The sequence below is a fragment of the Lolium rigidum genome, chromosome 2 (assembly GCF_022539505.1).
Source record: "Lolium rigidum isolate FL_2022 chromosome 2, APGP_CSIRO_Lrig_0.1, whole genome shotgun sequence".
NCBI lineage: Eukaryota > Viridiplantae > Streptophyta > Magnoliopsida > Poales > Poaceae > Lolium > Lolium rigidum.
In genome coordinates, this window is record NC_061509.1 from 174,550,347 (window position 1) to 174,566,992 (window position 16,646).

At 40.2% G+C, this 16,646-nt stretch overlaps 1 protein-coding gene across 1 annotated transcript; it reads left to right on the top strand.

Annotated features, from left to right (window-relative positions):
• Nucleotides 1-1,209: 1,209 nt before the first annotated feature.
• On the top strand, nucleotides 1,210-10,014 carry LOC124692617 (F-box/LRR-repeat protein 14-like). Its single transcript, XM_047226026.1, has 17 exons — nucleotides 1,210-1,392; nucleotides 1,929-2,312; nucleotides 2,399-2,527; nucleotides 2,962-3,169; nucleotides 3,426-3,572; nucleotides 3,771-3,845; nucleotides 4,016-4,087; nucleotides 4,278-4,349; nucleotides 5,475-5,546; nucleotides 6,095-6,166; nucleotides 6,747-6,818; nucleotides 7,098-7,169; nucleotides 7,825-7,968; nucleotides 8,704-8,775; nucleotides 8,982-9,128; nucleotides 9,200-9,469; nucleotides 9,854-10,014. Exons 2-16 carry the CDS (start codon nucleotides 2,103-2,105, stop codon nucleotides 9,382-9,384), a joined length of 1,749 nt encoding a protein of 582 aa, XP_047081982.1. The 5' UTR covers nucleotides 1,210-1,392; nucleotides 1,929-2,102; the 3' UTR covers nucleotides 9,385-9,469; nucleotides 9,854-10,014.
• The last annotated feature ends 6,632 nt before the right edge of the window (nucleotides 10,015-16,646 follow it).

Genomic DNA, 16,646 nt, shown 5'->3' on the forward strand with positions numbered 1-16,646 from the left:
CTCGGGGGACCGGGGATGGCGGGCTCGCCGGATGTATTTGGCCCAAATCCGGAGAAAAACGAGAAATCGGAGAAGCGACTGGGCCGAAATTCGCTGTCCGGATGAGAAAAACGGCGCTCGGGAACCAAGTCGGGGAGACGAGTGGGGATGCTCTAATTGATTTATCATTGCCTGAAGTTAGAGGAGAGACAGACAGACGGTAAAAGACGGGTCATGTCCAGCACCTGGCGTACCAGTTTCTTCGGTTCGAGCACTGAGAAATGGCAAGTGTTGTTTCTTTTATAGAAAATTCTGTAGATCTATTATAATCATTAATAGCAGATCTAAAAGTAATAAAAATTACAAATAGGTCTTTCAACCACCTAGCGACTAGAAACACTGACGCGAGCGGAAGGCGCGCCGCCGTCCTCGTCCCTCCATCACCGGAGCCCATGGGCGGGTACTTGGGTGTACAATTGTACACCTATTATTTTGGGTAAAAGCTTGTACATCTATGTCCAATTTACATGCAGAGCAATATGCATTAAATAAATTAGAAAAAATATGAGTAAAACTATGACTTTAGTGTACTTTGTACATCCATTATTCATGCATTGGCTCCGCCATAGAGCCAAATAAAACTTATCGTAGTATAGCTTGTTATCGAAAATCGTCGTGCTAAGGTCCCATAGAATCAGCGCACCACAGCAACCGTAAAGATGGCAATCGTAGATCGACCTGAAACACACAAATCAGTCGGATCCGGCTAGATCCACCGAACACATGACTACACGCACCCTCGGGTGATGCTTGATGACGATGCACTGACGAAAACGATAGTATAACATTAACATGAAACTTGAAAATCGGTAGAGTTTGAAACTTAACAGAGCACAACAGATACTCCACAGCAGGCGGCCAATACGGACGTACAAAACGACGAGAAGACGGTTATTCAGTTTTTCGAATTTCATTTTTTCCCGGATTTTGATCACCGGGCCCATGTGTACGTCACGGAAGGGCCGAATACGGACGTACCCGGCCGCACAATCGGCCGGCCCCGTCAGTGACCACTTGGCCTTATCCCTTTCCCTGCTCCCCGCAGCCCAAGACCCACACCGTGGGCCCACGAGACCAGCGACACGTGGAGCTCCCGCGCCGCTCCGGTTCTCGCTTCGCTACAATAACAGCTTTCTTTTCCCCCACTTCCATTTCCTGCCTTCCTTTCTCCACTTCCCACCCGAGAACTCGCCAGATAATAATTCACCGGCGTTCGTTGATCCGCCGCCGAAGTGGCGGGACTGACACCGGGGAGCTGAAACCTAGCGCCGTGGGTTTGGGGCTGGTTGGTGCCTTCCGTGGCGGCTCTGCGGCGGTGGGGCGGGTGAGAATTCGGTGTCCGATGATGGTGGTGTAAGTTTCTATCGAAGCTTCTGTGGGGACTTTCCGGGTTGTGGGGGTGGTTGGTCGACTACTGTTCCTTTCCCCAAAAAATCTAGGTTCGCTTTTATCCGCTTTTGCCGGGGGTAATCTATCACCGGCACTGCTTTTTGTTTTACCCTAGACGGAGTGTTTGATCGGTGCGGTTTTTTAGGTCGCTTTGATCGGCTTAGTTCGGTCGAGTTTGGATTGGCGTACTATGTTGCTGTTATTTTTTTGGATTTTTTTTCTTCCGATTTTGTTACTTCAGCTGGGGACCTGTGGTTCTGTTCTTTGAGTAGCTGTAGGAGTGTAGGACCTGTGCTTGATCCGTAGCATCTTGATTTATGGCAGTAGAAATGTGGCGCTTCCTTGTACTATGATATATTTCAGTTTCGATTGTGCGACTTTATTCAGGATTTGGTTTATGGACATCTAGGATATAGTGGATGCATCATGCATGATTGCCATTTTTCAGATATATAAACTGTAATGTTAAAGTTTTTAATTAAACTGTATGACATCTTCAGGCTGCAGAATGGAGCAGAAGCTGACCAAGGCTGTCTCAGGCTCCTAATTAACTAGAGCATACGCCCGCAAATGGTCGACGAGATGCAGCTGCTAGTCGTTCAGAACCAGAATTGTGCGGGCGCATAGCTCCCTTCAAGCCCACACAGGAGTGGCACTTTCAGTTCGCCCTGACCATGGGTGGCGTCTGTTCAAGGAAGAGTAGCCAATTGGTGGATGAGGGCGACTCTGTCCAGACACCGACAGGGTTCTCAAAGACCACCAGCTTCAAATGGCTGCTGCTTACGCTGCCCCGCAGCAGCTCTGATGTCTCCCGTAAGGGACAGGGGAAGGGCCCCGGCCGGTGCCCGTCGCTCATGGAGCTCTGTGTGGCCAAAGTCTGCAAGGTACTTCTGTCTGTGGACATGTGTGTTTTTCCTTCGCTATGAGGAATGCCGCCTTGTTGTTTAACCCCGTCGTCGAATGTTTGCAGGATATCAGTAAGTATTCTACTTTTGCTATGCTGCCGAGTGATCTCAGCCAGCAGATTTTCAGTGAGCTGGTGGACTCAAACTGCCTCACCGAGGCATTGCTTGAAAGGTTTCGGGATTGCGCACTTCATGTAAGGTTTATGTTGCCTAATGTTCAATTCAGTCTTATAAGATACAAAGCAATAAATTTTGGGATTTTATCCACACAATAAGATTTCAGTCTCTACAAACAAAGTAGTAAAACAGGTATGATTCCATCAAACTGAAGATTTATATGTAAGATCAAAATTATTGTAAATTTAATCGCTCTTCCCTTCTGGAATGGAATGATTAGTTATGCACATATAATTGTCATCAGCTTATATTGAGGTCATCTGACACTGAGCTATATATTGATAACTGAAAGGACAGGGCAACTTCTCAAACCTTACAAAATATTTTGTATACAATAATATTAGGCCATCGAGCGGTATGCTCGATAAGTAACCACAACCAACAAACAAACAAATAATATTAGGCAGAGCTTTCTCTTGTGAAATAACTGATTATTGTATTTCACTATCAGGACATATGTTTGGGGGAGTATCCTGGAGTTAATGATGCCTGGATGGAAGTAGTGGCTTCACAAAGGCAGTCATTATTATCCGTTGACATTTCTTGCTCTGAAGTTACGGATAGTGGCTTAAATTATCTTAGAGATTGCTCAAACATGCAAACCTTGGGATGTAATTACTGTGACCAAATCTCTGAAAATGGCCTTGGAGTTTTGTCAGGTGAGTAACGCACTAGAGTTATGTTTATCTACGTCTTTTAAGTAGGAGTCCTGTTACTAATGCTGTGAGCCTACCCAATTATTCGAGCAGCTTTTCAAATTTGCTGTTAAGTAGAACTCCCCTTGCCTTGATAAGCCTAAGTCCCCCATGTCGTATGGGCTTATGCAGTCCTAAGATTTCACTTCGGTGGGAAGAACAGTATCCTAACTTTACTTCATTTAACTTGTTACATATTTTGGTTATATTGGATTTGCAGGTTTCTCAAACCTGACATCTCTAAGTTTCAAGAGAAGTGATGGTGTTACTGCTGAAGGTATGAGAGTGTTTGCAAATTTAGTTAATTTGGTAAATCTTGACCTGGAGCGATGCCTGAAGATTCATGGTGGCCTTGTTCATGTGAAAGGTACCCCCTACACATTTGAACGCCATTTATTCAGTTACTGCTGTGGGTACCTGAAATTCTAAATGCGACCCTCTGGATTCCTTTAATTTTGGAATGTCGTGATGGTCTTTATACCACTACTGCTCTGGTGCCGTCTTAACTCTGATAGCCTTTTGCGTTATTGATATTTGGTATTTGAGCTGAAATTATCATTTTCAGGCCTCAAAAAACTGGAGTCGCTTAATATGAGATATTGTAACTACATCGCGGATTCAGATATCAAGTATTTATCAGGTAGGAGCACAACTGTTTGTTTCATGATATTCTCTACCTTGGTATGTCAGATGGTGCGTGTCAGACTTAGACCCATTCTCTGAATAGATATGAATTTGAACAGCCAAGATTTAAGGAACCCATACTACATATCGTCCCTGCAAATCTGAATTGCACTTGTATTTTTGCAGATCTCACAAATTTGAGGGAACTGCAATTGTCTTCTTGTAGAATTACAGATCTGGGTGTTTCTTACCTTAGAGGTAAACAATGACTATAACATACCTCTTTCTAGTTAGAATTTGGTGCTTTAATATTGAGTGGTTGAATGATCCAAGGAAGAGTCCTTCCTTTTGCTGTTTTATGGGTCTACTCATGATCTCCATTTGACTGCTTGATGTAGATCTGGTCCAAAGCTTCTTATAATTTATATTAATCATCTGTTTTCTGTAGGCTTGTCCAAGTTAACTCAGCTAAACTTGGAGAGCTGTCCAGTGACTGCTGCTTGTTTGGAGGCTATTTCAGGTCCGGCAACTTACCTAACAATGGTTTCTATCTTGAGCAACTAAGCTTGCTCGGTTGATTTGCTGAGACTTGTGGTCTTTTGGTTTGTTAACTTGTCAAATATTTTCTAATTTTTTTTTGGAATGTTACACTAAATTTCCGCACTCACGTAAAATGTGCTTTTGTTAGACTAATGTAAGAAGAAGAATGATCACATGAAATTGTATTGAAAAATGTCCAGTTATGTACAGTTTCTTCCAAAATAATGTTTGCTGAACTCTGAGACAAGGTGTAAGATTCTCACGGTGGTAATTACAGCGCAGTAATCACACAACAGCTGACTCCTGAGAAGTTAAACAGTTTGATGTTATAAAACCCATTTCTTTTCTCCTTCTCATTCAAGGCCACTGTTTATATTTAGTATACTACTATACTATAAAGCTCAGTAATGTACATGCGGATAGTAGTGTGTACTATCACAAAGTAATGTACACTCCCAAGCTTCTCGCTAGTTGCCTGATTCTGCTACTTGAAGGGTGATTTATATCATTCTTAGCTGTGGGGGTGGCCTTAAGAGCCTGTTTGGGAGTTCAGATTTGAATTAATCACCAAAACTTTACCAAGAAAACTGTTCTTCCAAGCAGCTCGCAACTGTGTCTCATTTGATTTCTCCTGATAGTGCATACGTAATGACTTCGTTTAGTATTTATCTCCCCCTGATGAGGCTTATCAATATTTGGAGGACCGGAACTAGCCAACTGCCCAAATTACCGCTACTTGGATGTTCTGGTTTTCTGGGAGGTTTGTGAAAAAGAAGATTTTGTTTTCGCAAACAAAAATATTTATTATTTTGAAATTCTCATGTTTATGTTAAATGCAACAAATAATAATATCTATTCTACCTAAAATGGATACCATAGTTGGTGTCGTTGATTGGCTCAACCAGCCCCATTGTGGAAAACAAGCGTGCCTCTAGCCCCGATAGACTAGCCAGTTCTCAGTAGTTTATATGAGTCATCAGTGCTAGTGTATTTTTAACTGTAAGATAAAGCCATAATGGCTTTAAATTATGCAAGCCAATTAAGTTTTTATCGTCCAAATATCAACGCCTAAAGATATAACCTCATTCATCATTTGCTTCTGTAGGATTGGCTTCATTGATGTTGTTGAATTTAAATCGGTGTGGCATATATGACGAAGGCTGTGAAAGTTTTGAAGGTAATTGCTGTGTGCTTGCTAACTATTGTGGAGTAATATTTGTTGGCCGTTAAACCAAACATAGGACTAGCGCTTTTTTTTTTTTGAAACAAGGACTAGCGCTTTCCGCTTGCATCAAGGCTGGTAAAACGGTTATGAGCCTGTTTTTTGGTTGAAGATATACTTGTCACTGAGACCTTGTGATGGTTGTTTCAGTAAATTATTTGTGTGCCCCCTTCTTGTTTCTGATGCGTGAAAAGTTTAGGTCCTCCTAGAAAAAGTACAGTGCATGCGCAACTGGGTGATTAAGTTCTTGAAAGTTAAAAGAAACTCGTACACTTACATTTAATTGAATGTAGTCTGAATCTGCTCAATTTGTGTGCTAGACAAAGAAGACCCAGGTTCCCCCCTGTTCTGTAAGATGTCTACCTTAACTGTTAAGTCGAGGAAGTCACAGTGTTCTTCACTTAGTTAGCACTTGATATATATGTATTGTCATGATAACTCCATCGAACACTGCAAATTTGTGTCATGTTATTTTTATTCATTAAAATGCTGTTGCTTTGCAGATCTTAAAAATTTGAAGGTCCTAAATTTGGGGTTTAACCATATTACAGATGCTTGTTTGGTGCATTTGAGAGGTATAACTATATTATTGTTTTAATTTATCTTACTTCTACAGTTTCCAATGCTTGCGTATAGAATGTAAATATCGGAGTTGCATCTGCAGATTTATCTAAGCAACACTTCTAGTTTGATTTTACACACCACTACTGCCTCGTCCTGTATCCTATAGTGCTTCTTGCTTGTATGGGCTAAGTAGATGTGTTTGGAAAGAGAAATGGGCTTGGTACTATTTATGGTGATTTTAGAATGATGAAGATGCCTGGGAGAACTTGATAGTGTTGGTAATGGTGAAATTGACAAATTGTTGGTGGTTGTATAGCTGAAAATGTGAAGATATTTGCCAGTTAGAAAGGGTAACATACTGAGCGTGGTAATTTATATGTCTATAAATTAGTTGTGCGTCACAGGCTGAAAAGAGAAGATAAAAGATAAGGCATGGGATTCCCATGTACATCAGGGCTAGTTGCTATTAGACTGAGGATACCCCTCTTCTGTTTGGTGCCGGAAGAGACACATCAAAACTAGACTATCATTCCAGAGTTGCAATTCTATTATGGGGTATATAAACCTAACTGTTAATATTTTTCCTTCTAGGGTTAATCACTTTGGAGTCCTTGAACCTAGATTCATGCAGGGTTGGAGATGAAGGTCTACTGCACCTGAAGGGTGGGTTATTTTTCTGCCAGTCTTGAGGTTTACAGCATTTATGAAGTACCATTGTGCTAAAAATTTCTGTCACAGTTATCACTAGATGTTTGTTTTCAAAATTGATTTGTATCTGGTAAGTTAGTTTTGCATTTGTTTATTCCTTTTGACGGCGTCTACATTAGTTGCTGTTGGCTGCACGTTGTTACGGACACTTTTTTTAACTATACTGTTATGTCAGCTTGTACATGCGCCTGTGTTGGAGTATTAGTTGATGGTCTGTCCCTGTGTTACATGTAGGCCTCGTGTTAATGAAAAGCTTGGAGCTTTCTGACACTCAAATTGGAAGCAATGGGCTCCGGCATCTTTCTGGTTTGTCTTGACTCTTGATGTTTTCAGTTCTCATTTTCTGTAGCAGTGAAGTTTGATTCCATTCATATCATAACACTGGATAAAATTTGCACACAAGGTGTGATGAAATGTGACAAGGATTTTGCGCATTAACAACAGCGTACTGACGGATAATACTGGCTGTTGCATCTTGTGATTCAGAGGCTGGGAATATACCAATGGATAATAAGGTTGATACATGGGAAATGTCTGACGAGCGACGTAACATGATTTTTGTGAATTTAGGTTCAGGTCCATATTTAGTCGCTTTTCATGCATTTTCTCAATCGGCTTAACCATATTATATAAGTCAATGGTTACTGGATAATATGATACCTCCAACACTGGATGTTTATCTCAGAGAAGTTGAGACTCAAAATGCGCACCTTCATGCATATTCTCATTACTTTAGTGTGCTTGAATATTATTTCGAACATCTTATCAAGACGTGCACTAGTTACGGACTTACAGAGTAGAGGTCCTGTATCGTTTCCTCACTTTAGGCGATGCTAATGTTTAGTAGTCACCAAGAGATGTTGAATAAGAAGTCATGTGCTGGTTTTTTGTTGCCTATTGTTCACAGTTAGTGCACGGGCACTGGAAACATCTTGATTAGAGAGCTGTTCCATCGCTGCAGGCCTTCGGAATTTGCAAAGCATCAATCTCTCATTTACATTGGTCACAGACACTGGCATGAAGAAGATCTCTGCGTTGAATACACTGAAGTCAGTTAATCTTGACAATCGCCTGATAACTGATGTTGGCTTAGCAGCACTTACAGGTATGTATTACACGCTACAATTGATTCATAATCATGTTCTAACTGATTGAATTAAAATAGTAATAATAATATTGGTGCTAGACACAGTTGATCCATAGTCCTTTTCTAACTGTTGGTTGCAGTTGCTGCTAATTTGTGTGGGTAAAGTTGTCAGTTACATTTTTTCGCTATTGGCATGCTTGTTGGGGTATTCTCTCTTAGTTTCATATGGATCTCGTGTGGTGTTCGGTAGTACCTCTGTTCCTACAAATAAGATGTGCGCGCATTTCAAGGCTAACCGAAAGATTTGAGCAACAACATCTCGATTATATAGTACACAATCGGTATTGTTAGATTCGTATTGAAAAACACTTCCTAATGACACCCACTCTATATCAAATATTTCTTGTATAGATGGATTAATTATTGGTCAAAGACAAATCTTAAAAAATATCAAATATTTCTTGTATACATGGATTAATTATTGGTCAAAGACAAATCTTAAAAAGTTTGCACTTCATTGGAATGGAGAGAGTATGTTTTATTATGTGTTCTTATTTTGTACTCGGTATTTCATATTGATGATCACATTTTGTAAGGTTACTTAGGATAGGGTTTGTAATGTAAAGAATATACTCATGATTATTGAAGGTTATACATTCTCCATAGTTATGCACTTCAGCCGAATGTTTTTGTGAATCGTGATTTCATTGTTACTTAATATCTACTGAAGTTTGATTCCTGGAGGTAATGCAGGTCTTACTGGGTTGACTCATCTTGACCTTTTTGGAGCTCGGATAACGGACTATGGGACAAACTGCCTCAGATGTAAGATGCATTGTCCGCCTTTCCCATTAGCTTAATGTTAGTTTCAGTGACATAACTCTGCCGGTTCTTGTGTTATCATTTGCTGTTCCCCTGTACCTGGCTAGCTGGGGTTATATAGCGTAAATTGCATTTCAAAGTATTTTAGTGTGACCTCCTATACTTTCACATGCGACATTTCCTCTCTGACATGATCTATGCTATTTCAGATTTTAAGAATCTCGAGTCACTTGAACTATGCGGTGGGTCAATCACTGATGCTGGAGTGAAGAATATCAAGGACCTCAAAACTCTGACGCTTCTCAACCTTTCTCAAAATGCTAACCTAACAGACAAAACTCTGGAGCTGATTTCTGGTGTGTTACTCTTCTCTGTCAAAATGATATATGCCTGTATGTGATCATTATCTGATGGATCTGGTTTGCAGGGTTGAGTGCTTTAATATCCTTGAATGTCTCCAACTCTCGGGTATCCAACGCCGGTCTCCGTCACGTGAGGGCGCTGCAGAACCTGCGATCGCTGACTTTGGATTCCTGCCGAGTAACAGCAAGCGAGATACGGAAGCTGAAGGCGACGGCGCTTCCCAATCTGATAAGCGTTCGTCCTGAGTAGTTGGCACCCAAGACCTGTAAATAGTTATCGGACTGGAGCGCTAGATTGCAAGGACCTGGAGTGAACATAATTATGTGTAACATAGGCGAAAAGTCACTTTGGCACATGAGCTCCAGTGATCCCAGTATTTAAAAAACATATTTCTGTAATTTCAAAAAAAACTGAAATTAAATGCGTGCATATATATAAACATTCCGAAGGTATGCTGTAAATTTCGGATGAAAATATGTTGTATTTTGAGCCATACAAAAAAGACAAATTTCTGACAAAAATCTAAAGTTTCCATCTCTACGAATTTGTTATTTTTCCTGAGCTCAAAATACAAGGAAATTTCTACCAAAAAATTACACAAGTGTTCATAACATGTGTATGTATTTGTGGAATAAAATTTACGATTTTTTAATTTTTCAATATTACAAAAATCAGGAGCACTGGTACCTGGGTGCACCAAATCTGCTCTCATACATAGGTTGTTAGAAAACAGCCAAACAGTTACCGCTACAGTACTACTATGGATTCTTGTTTTGCTCGTGAGGCCCGAGCAACCTCCAAGGCACGATGGGAAGGGGCAGGATTGTGAGTACTACGCTTCCTCGCCATCTGGGGTTATTAGTGTCTGATATGGATATTCTGGTTATGGTACATTGTCCATCGTGTATACTTTTTTTTATCTTTTACTGATGTGTTAGCTTGCCCTTTTACTCCCGCGTCCATACAAAAACAAAATTAATGGAGAGACGAAAGTCAAAATGGCTGTACCGATTTCCTTTTTCTTAAAGGAGGGAAATACTACTGAAAATGCTATTGGGGGGGAGCTCACTAGAGCCTACATTTTTTTATAAAAAAATAAGGTATTCTCTCTTATATCCATAATAATTATTATGGTTTTAGTTTAAATTTTATTTAAATTTCTTACACTTATTATGGACCAGGACGTCGCAGGGGTCCAGCCGAGCATTATCACCAGTTCGTGCGGGATCTTTAGCACCGGTTCGTGTCAGGTTTGTCGCCAGACACGTGGTAGCCGCGAAACCTTTAGCAACGGTTCGTGTCACCAACCAACCGGTGCTAAAGGTAAACATTAGCACCGGTTCGTGACACGAACCGATGTTAAAGCTCCCCTTTGCCTATATATCAGCTCACCCCCAGCCAATCCTCTCACTCTATTTTTTCTTGGTGGAAGGTCTGAGGGTTGTGTGCTTGTTTGATTTTCTTTCCCATGCACATGAGGTGCTCGATGAAATGTCTGAGAGAATGATGCCGCTTGGTTTCACACAAAACAAAAATGATATGAGGCGCCGGAGCGACACTTAAGCTTTGTCCTCTTTCTTTCCTCCTCGATCAAGGTAAGCAACTTTACCCTTTCATTTGTACAATGGTCATTTCACTATTTATATTATGGTGTTTTGTAATGGTTTTTTGAACCGGCGGCAGTGGATGCACGTTGACCGAGGCCTACCCGAGTTCACTGCATGACTGAAAGATTTTCTCCGTGTGGCGGAGAAAAACCCACTAGTGGATGGTTTTATGTGTTGTCCATGTGTTGATTGCCGGAACTTAAAACAATACTCCAAATGGCAAGTCCTTCACTCCCACCTGCTTTGGAAATGTCTCATACCCAGCTATAATTGTTGGACCAAGCATGGAAAAAGAGGGGTTATGATGGAAGATAATGAAGAAGAAGAGGATGCTGATATGTACCCTAACTACGATGATACTGAAACGGAGCATGATGAAGATGAAAAGGCAGTGGAGCTGAAGATGAAGAGGCATCAGATGAGCCCGTTGATGATGATCTTCGTCGGGCCATCGCTGATGCACACAGAGAAGCTAAAACTGAAAACAAGAAGCGAAAGTTAAAGGGCATGTTAGAGGATCACCAAAAAAAAGTTGTACTCAACTTGCGAAGATGGCAACACAAAGCTCGGTACCACACTGGAGTTTCTGCAATGGAAGGCAGTGGCTGGTATATGTGACAATGCATTTGAGAAGTTACATAAAATAATGAAGAAGAAGCTTCTAATGGATAACGAATTGCCTGACAGTACGTACGAAGCAAAGAAGGTTCTTGCCCTCTAGGATTAGAGGTGCAGAAGATACATGCATGCATTAATGAGTGCATCCTCTACCGCAGTGAGTACGAAAATTTGGAAAAATGTCCGGTATGCACTGCACTACGGTATAAGATCAGGTGAGATGACCCTGGTGATGTTGAGGGCAAGCCCCCTGTAATATCCCAGGATTTGGGGTTACAAAAATAGAGGAAACAGATGTGCGCATTGCATCCATGCATAGAAAATCTGGGGAATTTTCGTGCTTTAAAGTAAAGCAGATCACGATGGATCGAAGTTTCACTTGACCTTGGTGGAATTGAAGTAGCTCATCAAGTCCAGTGCTATAAACCTCAATGTGACTTTGATAAAACTTTGTTTTGGGTAGAGATGATTTTATCTAAGGGGTTAGATCAAATGGAACTAATAATCAACACAACAACACTTTACTCAATGATCAATTGCTTGATCTTATAAAAGATTATAATATGGTAATCCTTGTCATAACATATGAACACCAATTCAATTGCAAATCAAGTAACAATAAAATGGAGAAACCATTCTTGACTTATCTTCTCCATGTCTCAAACTAATCCATGCTCTTATCATAAACCCTATGATATCCATTCTACTTTAATCTTGGAAACAAGACAATGAGATCCAACTAAGGAATATAATTCTTCTCTATTCCAAATTATTATACCTCAAACCTAGAGAGGTGAGAGTTTTATTATAATTATTAGAGAAGCAATAACAAACCTTGAGCTAAACCTTGGATATACATCCAAGTATTCAAATCACCATCTTCAAGAGGAACCCTAGAGTATTTTTCAAGTCATTCCCAAAGGAGAGAGACCACTCATTCTAATCCAAGCTTTACCTATTTAAGAATAAAGGAAAACCTTTGAACTAAAGTATTAGGTTGAAAACTACTTCCCTTGGAGTGGTGAGATAACCTAATATCACATGGAATAATACCATATCCATGAATTGCTAAAGTAAGGAGGAGATTAATTCAACCAAGATAGCCAAGTGGAGTTTTAGACTTGATACCTATTGAGATATTGTGAATACATCATAAACCCTAGAATAACTATTCCTATGAATGAGAGCTCAAGCTATGGTGCTACACTCAAGTTAGTTGAGGCAACACTTGAATTTGAGGTAGAGAACTATCCATATGTCCTGATGATTAAATCATCATTCCTTAAGTAGAACTATAAGTTATTATCTCAGGCATTCTCCTGGGATATAAATTATTGAGGTAACCATAGTAGTCACATCCTAGAAAGTAAAATAGAAGTGCTATACCTTAATTGATCAAGACAATGCTTGATCATGGAAGTGAGAACCCCATTTAATGAGAGATCCTTAGGAAGCCAAACCTTGATCATTATAAATTAGTAATGATCATAAACCCTTAGAATTTGAGGTAGAAGATGTTAAGAACAAATTGATCATGCCTAAACCATGATCATGCTCTTGAGTTATGTGAGGATAAGTTAAAACCTAATAGGATAAGTAGATATTAATCACCACATGAAATCATAGGGAGGTAACTAGTAAGCAACCATAGGCTTATATCCTAACCTTCACTTGTGAATCACCTGGTGATCATAAGAAGAACCCTATCACATATGTATTCCATTTATTCCTCAATTAAAGGACCTAAGAAAACCTTAGAGCCAAACTCCATACTTTTTATGGTGAGAAACAATTCATCCATATAACCAAAGTTAACTATAAAAAGAACCATAACCACTTTAGTTACTTTAATGATAAATTGAGAATAGTAATAGAAGTTAATTGGGAGAAGACAAAACTAATTCTCAAGTCCTTAGTAACTAAAGGAGAACCTCAACTATTAAGCAAGTAACCACCTTATCATGGATAGGGAAGACTAAACCCTAGTTGTTGCATCACTTGGGTGATCATAACCATAAACCTAGTTCACATTTGAGATCCAAACCATATGCCATTAGGTGAATATCATTAGAACCTTAGAATTGCTCACAAACTAAATCTTAGGCTTTAATTATTGAACCTAAGATTAGCCTAGTGCTAAATACTATCATTAAAACCATATGTGTGATCAACCACTTATCCTCATAAATCAAAACCAAACTATGCTGAGAATAATGTTCACCCTAGGGCATTCAAGATAGAATTAATACAATACTAGTAGCAAACATGGAATAGATTTAACCTAAGACTCAACTCTTTATTAATTAAATGGGCACATAAAATAATAGGCAAATGACAACATTCTCAAATCATAGAGCTAACTATGTGATTAAGAGCATTACCAAGACTTGGTAATATTTCTGTTATGAAGAGATCATCAATTTCCAACAACTTTAACAGAATAGTTTTTCCACAAGGAAAAGGAAATTAAAATGAGAATTGAAACCCATGCCTATTTGCTATTATGAACAAGCCACAACTATGCATTATAATCCAATATAAATATTTATTTTAAATAAAGAATGGTGTAATAGTCCTTGCACTACATCTTAATTCAATTCACATAACAAGAAACCTGCAAATAAAATTTGAATCCAAATCAGATTCAAATAGAAAATATAAAACAGAAAATAGAAAAAGCAAAAATAGGAAAAATAGAGAAGGAGCTTACCTGGCCAAGCAACCACGGTGCAGCCCAACACCAGAGCCCAGCAGCAGCCCAACACTCGACCCAGACCATCACAGACCCAGCCCAAATACCCCTTGATGTCTACGTTCCCCCTCCTTTCCTGTAGACAGTGTTGGGCCCCCAAGAGCAGAGGTTTGTAGAACAGCAGCAAGTTTTCCCTTAAGTGGATCACCCAAGGTTTATCGAACTCGGGGAGGAAGAGGTCAAAGATATCCCTCTCATGCAACCCTGCAACCACAAAGCAAGAAGTCTCTTGTGTCCCCAACACACCAAATAGGTGTACTAGTTCGGCGAAGAGATAGTGAAATACAGGTGGTATGAATAAGTAGCAACGGTGCAGTAGTAACGCAGTAAAACAGTAAGCAAGTAGCGATAGCAGTATTTAGGAACAAGGCGTAGGGATTACACTTTCACTAGTGGACACTCTCAACATTGATCACATAACAGAATAGATAAATGCATACTCTACACTTTTGTTGGATGATGAACACATTGCGTAGGATTACACGAACCCTCAATGCCGGAGTTAACAAGCTCCACAATAATGCTCATATTTTAGTAACCTTTAGTGTAAGATAGATCAACGAGACTAAACCAAGTACTAGCATAGCATGCACACTCGTCACCTTCATGCATATGTAGGAGGAATAGATCACATCAATATTATCATAGCAATAGTTAACTTCGCAATCTACAAGAGATCATGATCATAGCATAAACCAAGTACTAACACGGTGCACACACTGTCACCTTTACACACGTGCGGGAGGAATAGAACTACTTTAATAACTTTGCTAGAGTAGCACATAGATAGTAGTGATACAAAACTCATATGAATCTCAATCATGTAAAGCAGCTCATGAGATCATTGTATTGAAGTACATAGTAGAGAGATTAACCACATAGCTACCGGTACAGCCCCAGAGCCTCGATGGAGAACTACTCCCTCCTCATGGGAGCGAGCAGCGGTGATGAAGATGGCGGTGGAGATGGCAGCGGTGTCGATGGAGAAGCCTTCCGGGGCACTTCCCCGCTCCGGCAGGGTGCCGGAACAGAGACTCCTGTCCCCCGGATCTTGGCTTCGCGATGGCGGCGGCTCCGGAAGGTTTTCCGTATCGTGGTTTTTCGTATCAGGGTTTTCGCGACGGAGGCTTTATATAGGCGAAGAGGCGGCGCAGGAGGGTCGAAGGGGTGGCCACACCATAGGCTGGCGCGGCCAGGGCCCAGGCCGCGCCACCCTATCATCTGGGGGCCCAGTGCCCCCCTCTGGTCCTTCCCGGGTGTTCTGGATGCTTCCGGTGAAAATAGGAACCTGGGTCTTCGTTTCGTCCAATTCCGAGAATATTTCGTTACTAGGATTTACGAAACCAAAAACAGCGAGAAAACGAGAGCGGCACTTCGGCATCTTGTTAATAGGTTAGTTCCAGAAAATGCACGAATATGACATAAAGTGTGCATAAAACATGTAGATAACATCAATAATATGGCATAGAACATAAGAAATTATCGATACGTCGGAGACGTATCAAGCATCCCCAAGCTTAGTTCTGCTCGTCCCGAGCGAGTAAAAGCGATAACAAAGATAATTTCTGAAGTGATATGCCATCATAACCTTGATCATACTATTTGTAAACATATGTAGTGAATGCGGCGATCAAAACAATGGTAATGACATGAGTAAACAAGTGAATCATAAAGCAAAGACTTTTCATGAATAGTACTTCAAGACAAGTGTTAATAAGTCTTGCATAAGAGTTAACTCATAAAGCAATAAATCAAAGTAAGGTATTGAAGCAACACAAAGGAAGATTAAGTTTCAGCGGTTGCTTTCAACTTGTAACATGTATATCTCATGGATAGTTGTCAACATAGAGCAATATAACAAGTACAATATGCAAGTATGTAGGAATCAATGCACGAGTTCACACAAGTGTTTGCTTCTTGAGGTGGAGAGAGATAGGTGAACTGACTCAACATAAAAGTAAAAAGAATGGTCCTTCAAAGAGGAAAGCATCGATTGCTATATTTGTGCTAGAGCTTTTATTTTGAAAACATGAAACAATTTTGTCAACGGTAGTAATAAAGCATATGAGTTATGTACATTATATCTTACAAGTTGCAAGTCTCATGCATAGTATACTAATAGTGCCCGCACCTTGTCCTAATTAACTTGGACTACCGGATCTTTGCAATGCACATGTTTTGACCAAGTGTCACAATGGGGTACCTCCATGCCGCCTGTACAAAGGTCTAAGGAGAAAGCTCGCATTTTGGATTTCTCGCTTTTGATTATTCTCAACTTAGACATCCATACCGGGACAACATGGACAACGAGATAATGGACTCCTCTTTAATGCATAAGCATGTGGCAACAATTATTATTCTCATATGAGATTGAGGATATATGTCCAAACTGAAACTTCCACCATGAATCATGGCTTTAGTTAGCGGCCCAATGTTCTTCTCTAACAATATGCATGCTCCAACCATGAAGGTGGTAGATCTCTCTTGCTTCAGACAAGACGGACATGCATAGCAACTCACATGATATCCAACAA

What these genes read in the sequence shown, in the direction of transcription:
- LOC124692617 (XM_047226026.1), top strand. Translation starts at nt 2,103, where the DNA reads ATGGGTGGCGTCTGTTCAAGGAAGAGTAGCCAATTGGTGGATGAGGGC. An exon ending in TTCGGGATTGCGCACTTCAT is followed by an intron (nt 2,528 to 2,961) that starts GTAAGGTTTATG and finishes TTTCACTATCAG; the next exon opens with GACATATGTTTGGGGGAGTA. An exon ending in AGGTCTACTGCACCTGAAGG is followed by an intron (nt 6,819 to 7,097) that starts GTGGGTTATTTT and finishes TGTTACATGTAG; the next exon opens with GCCTCGTGTTAATGAAAAGC.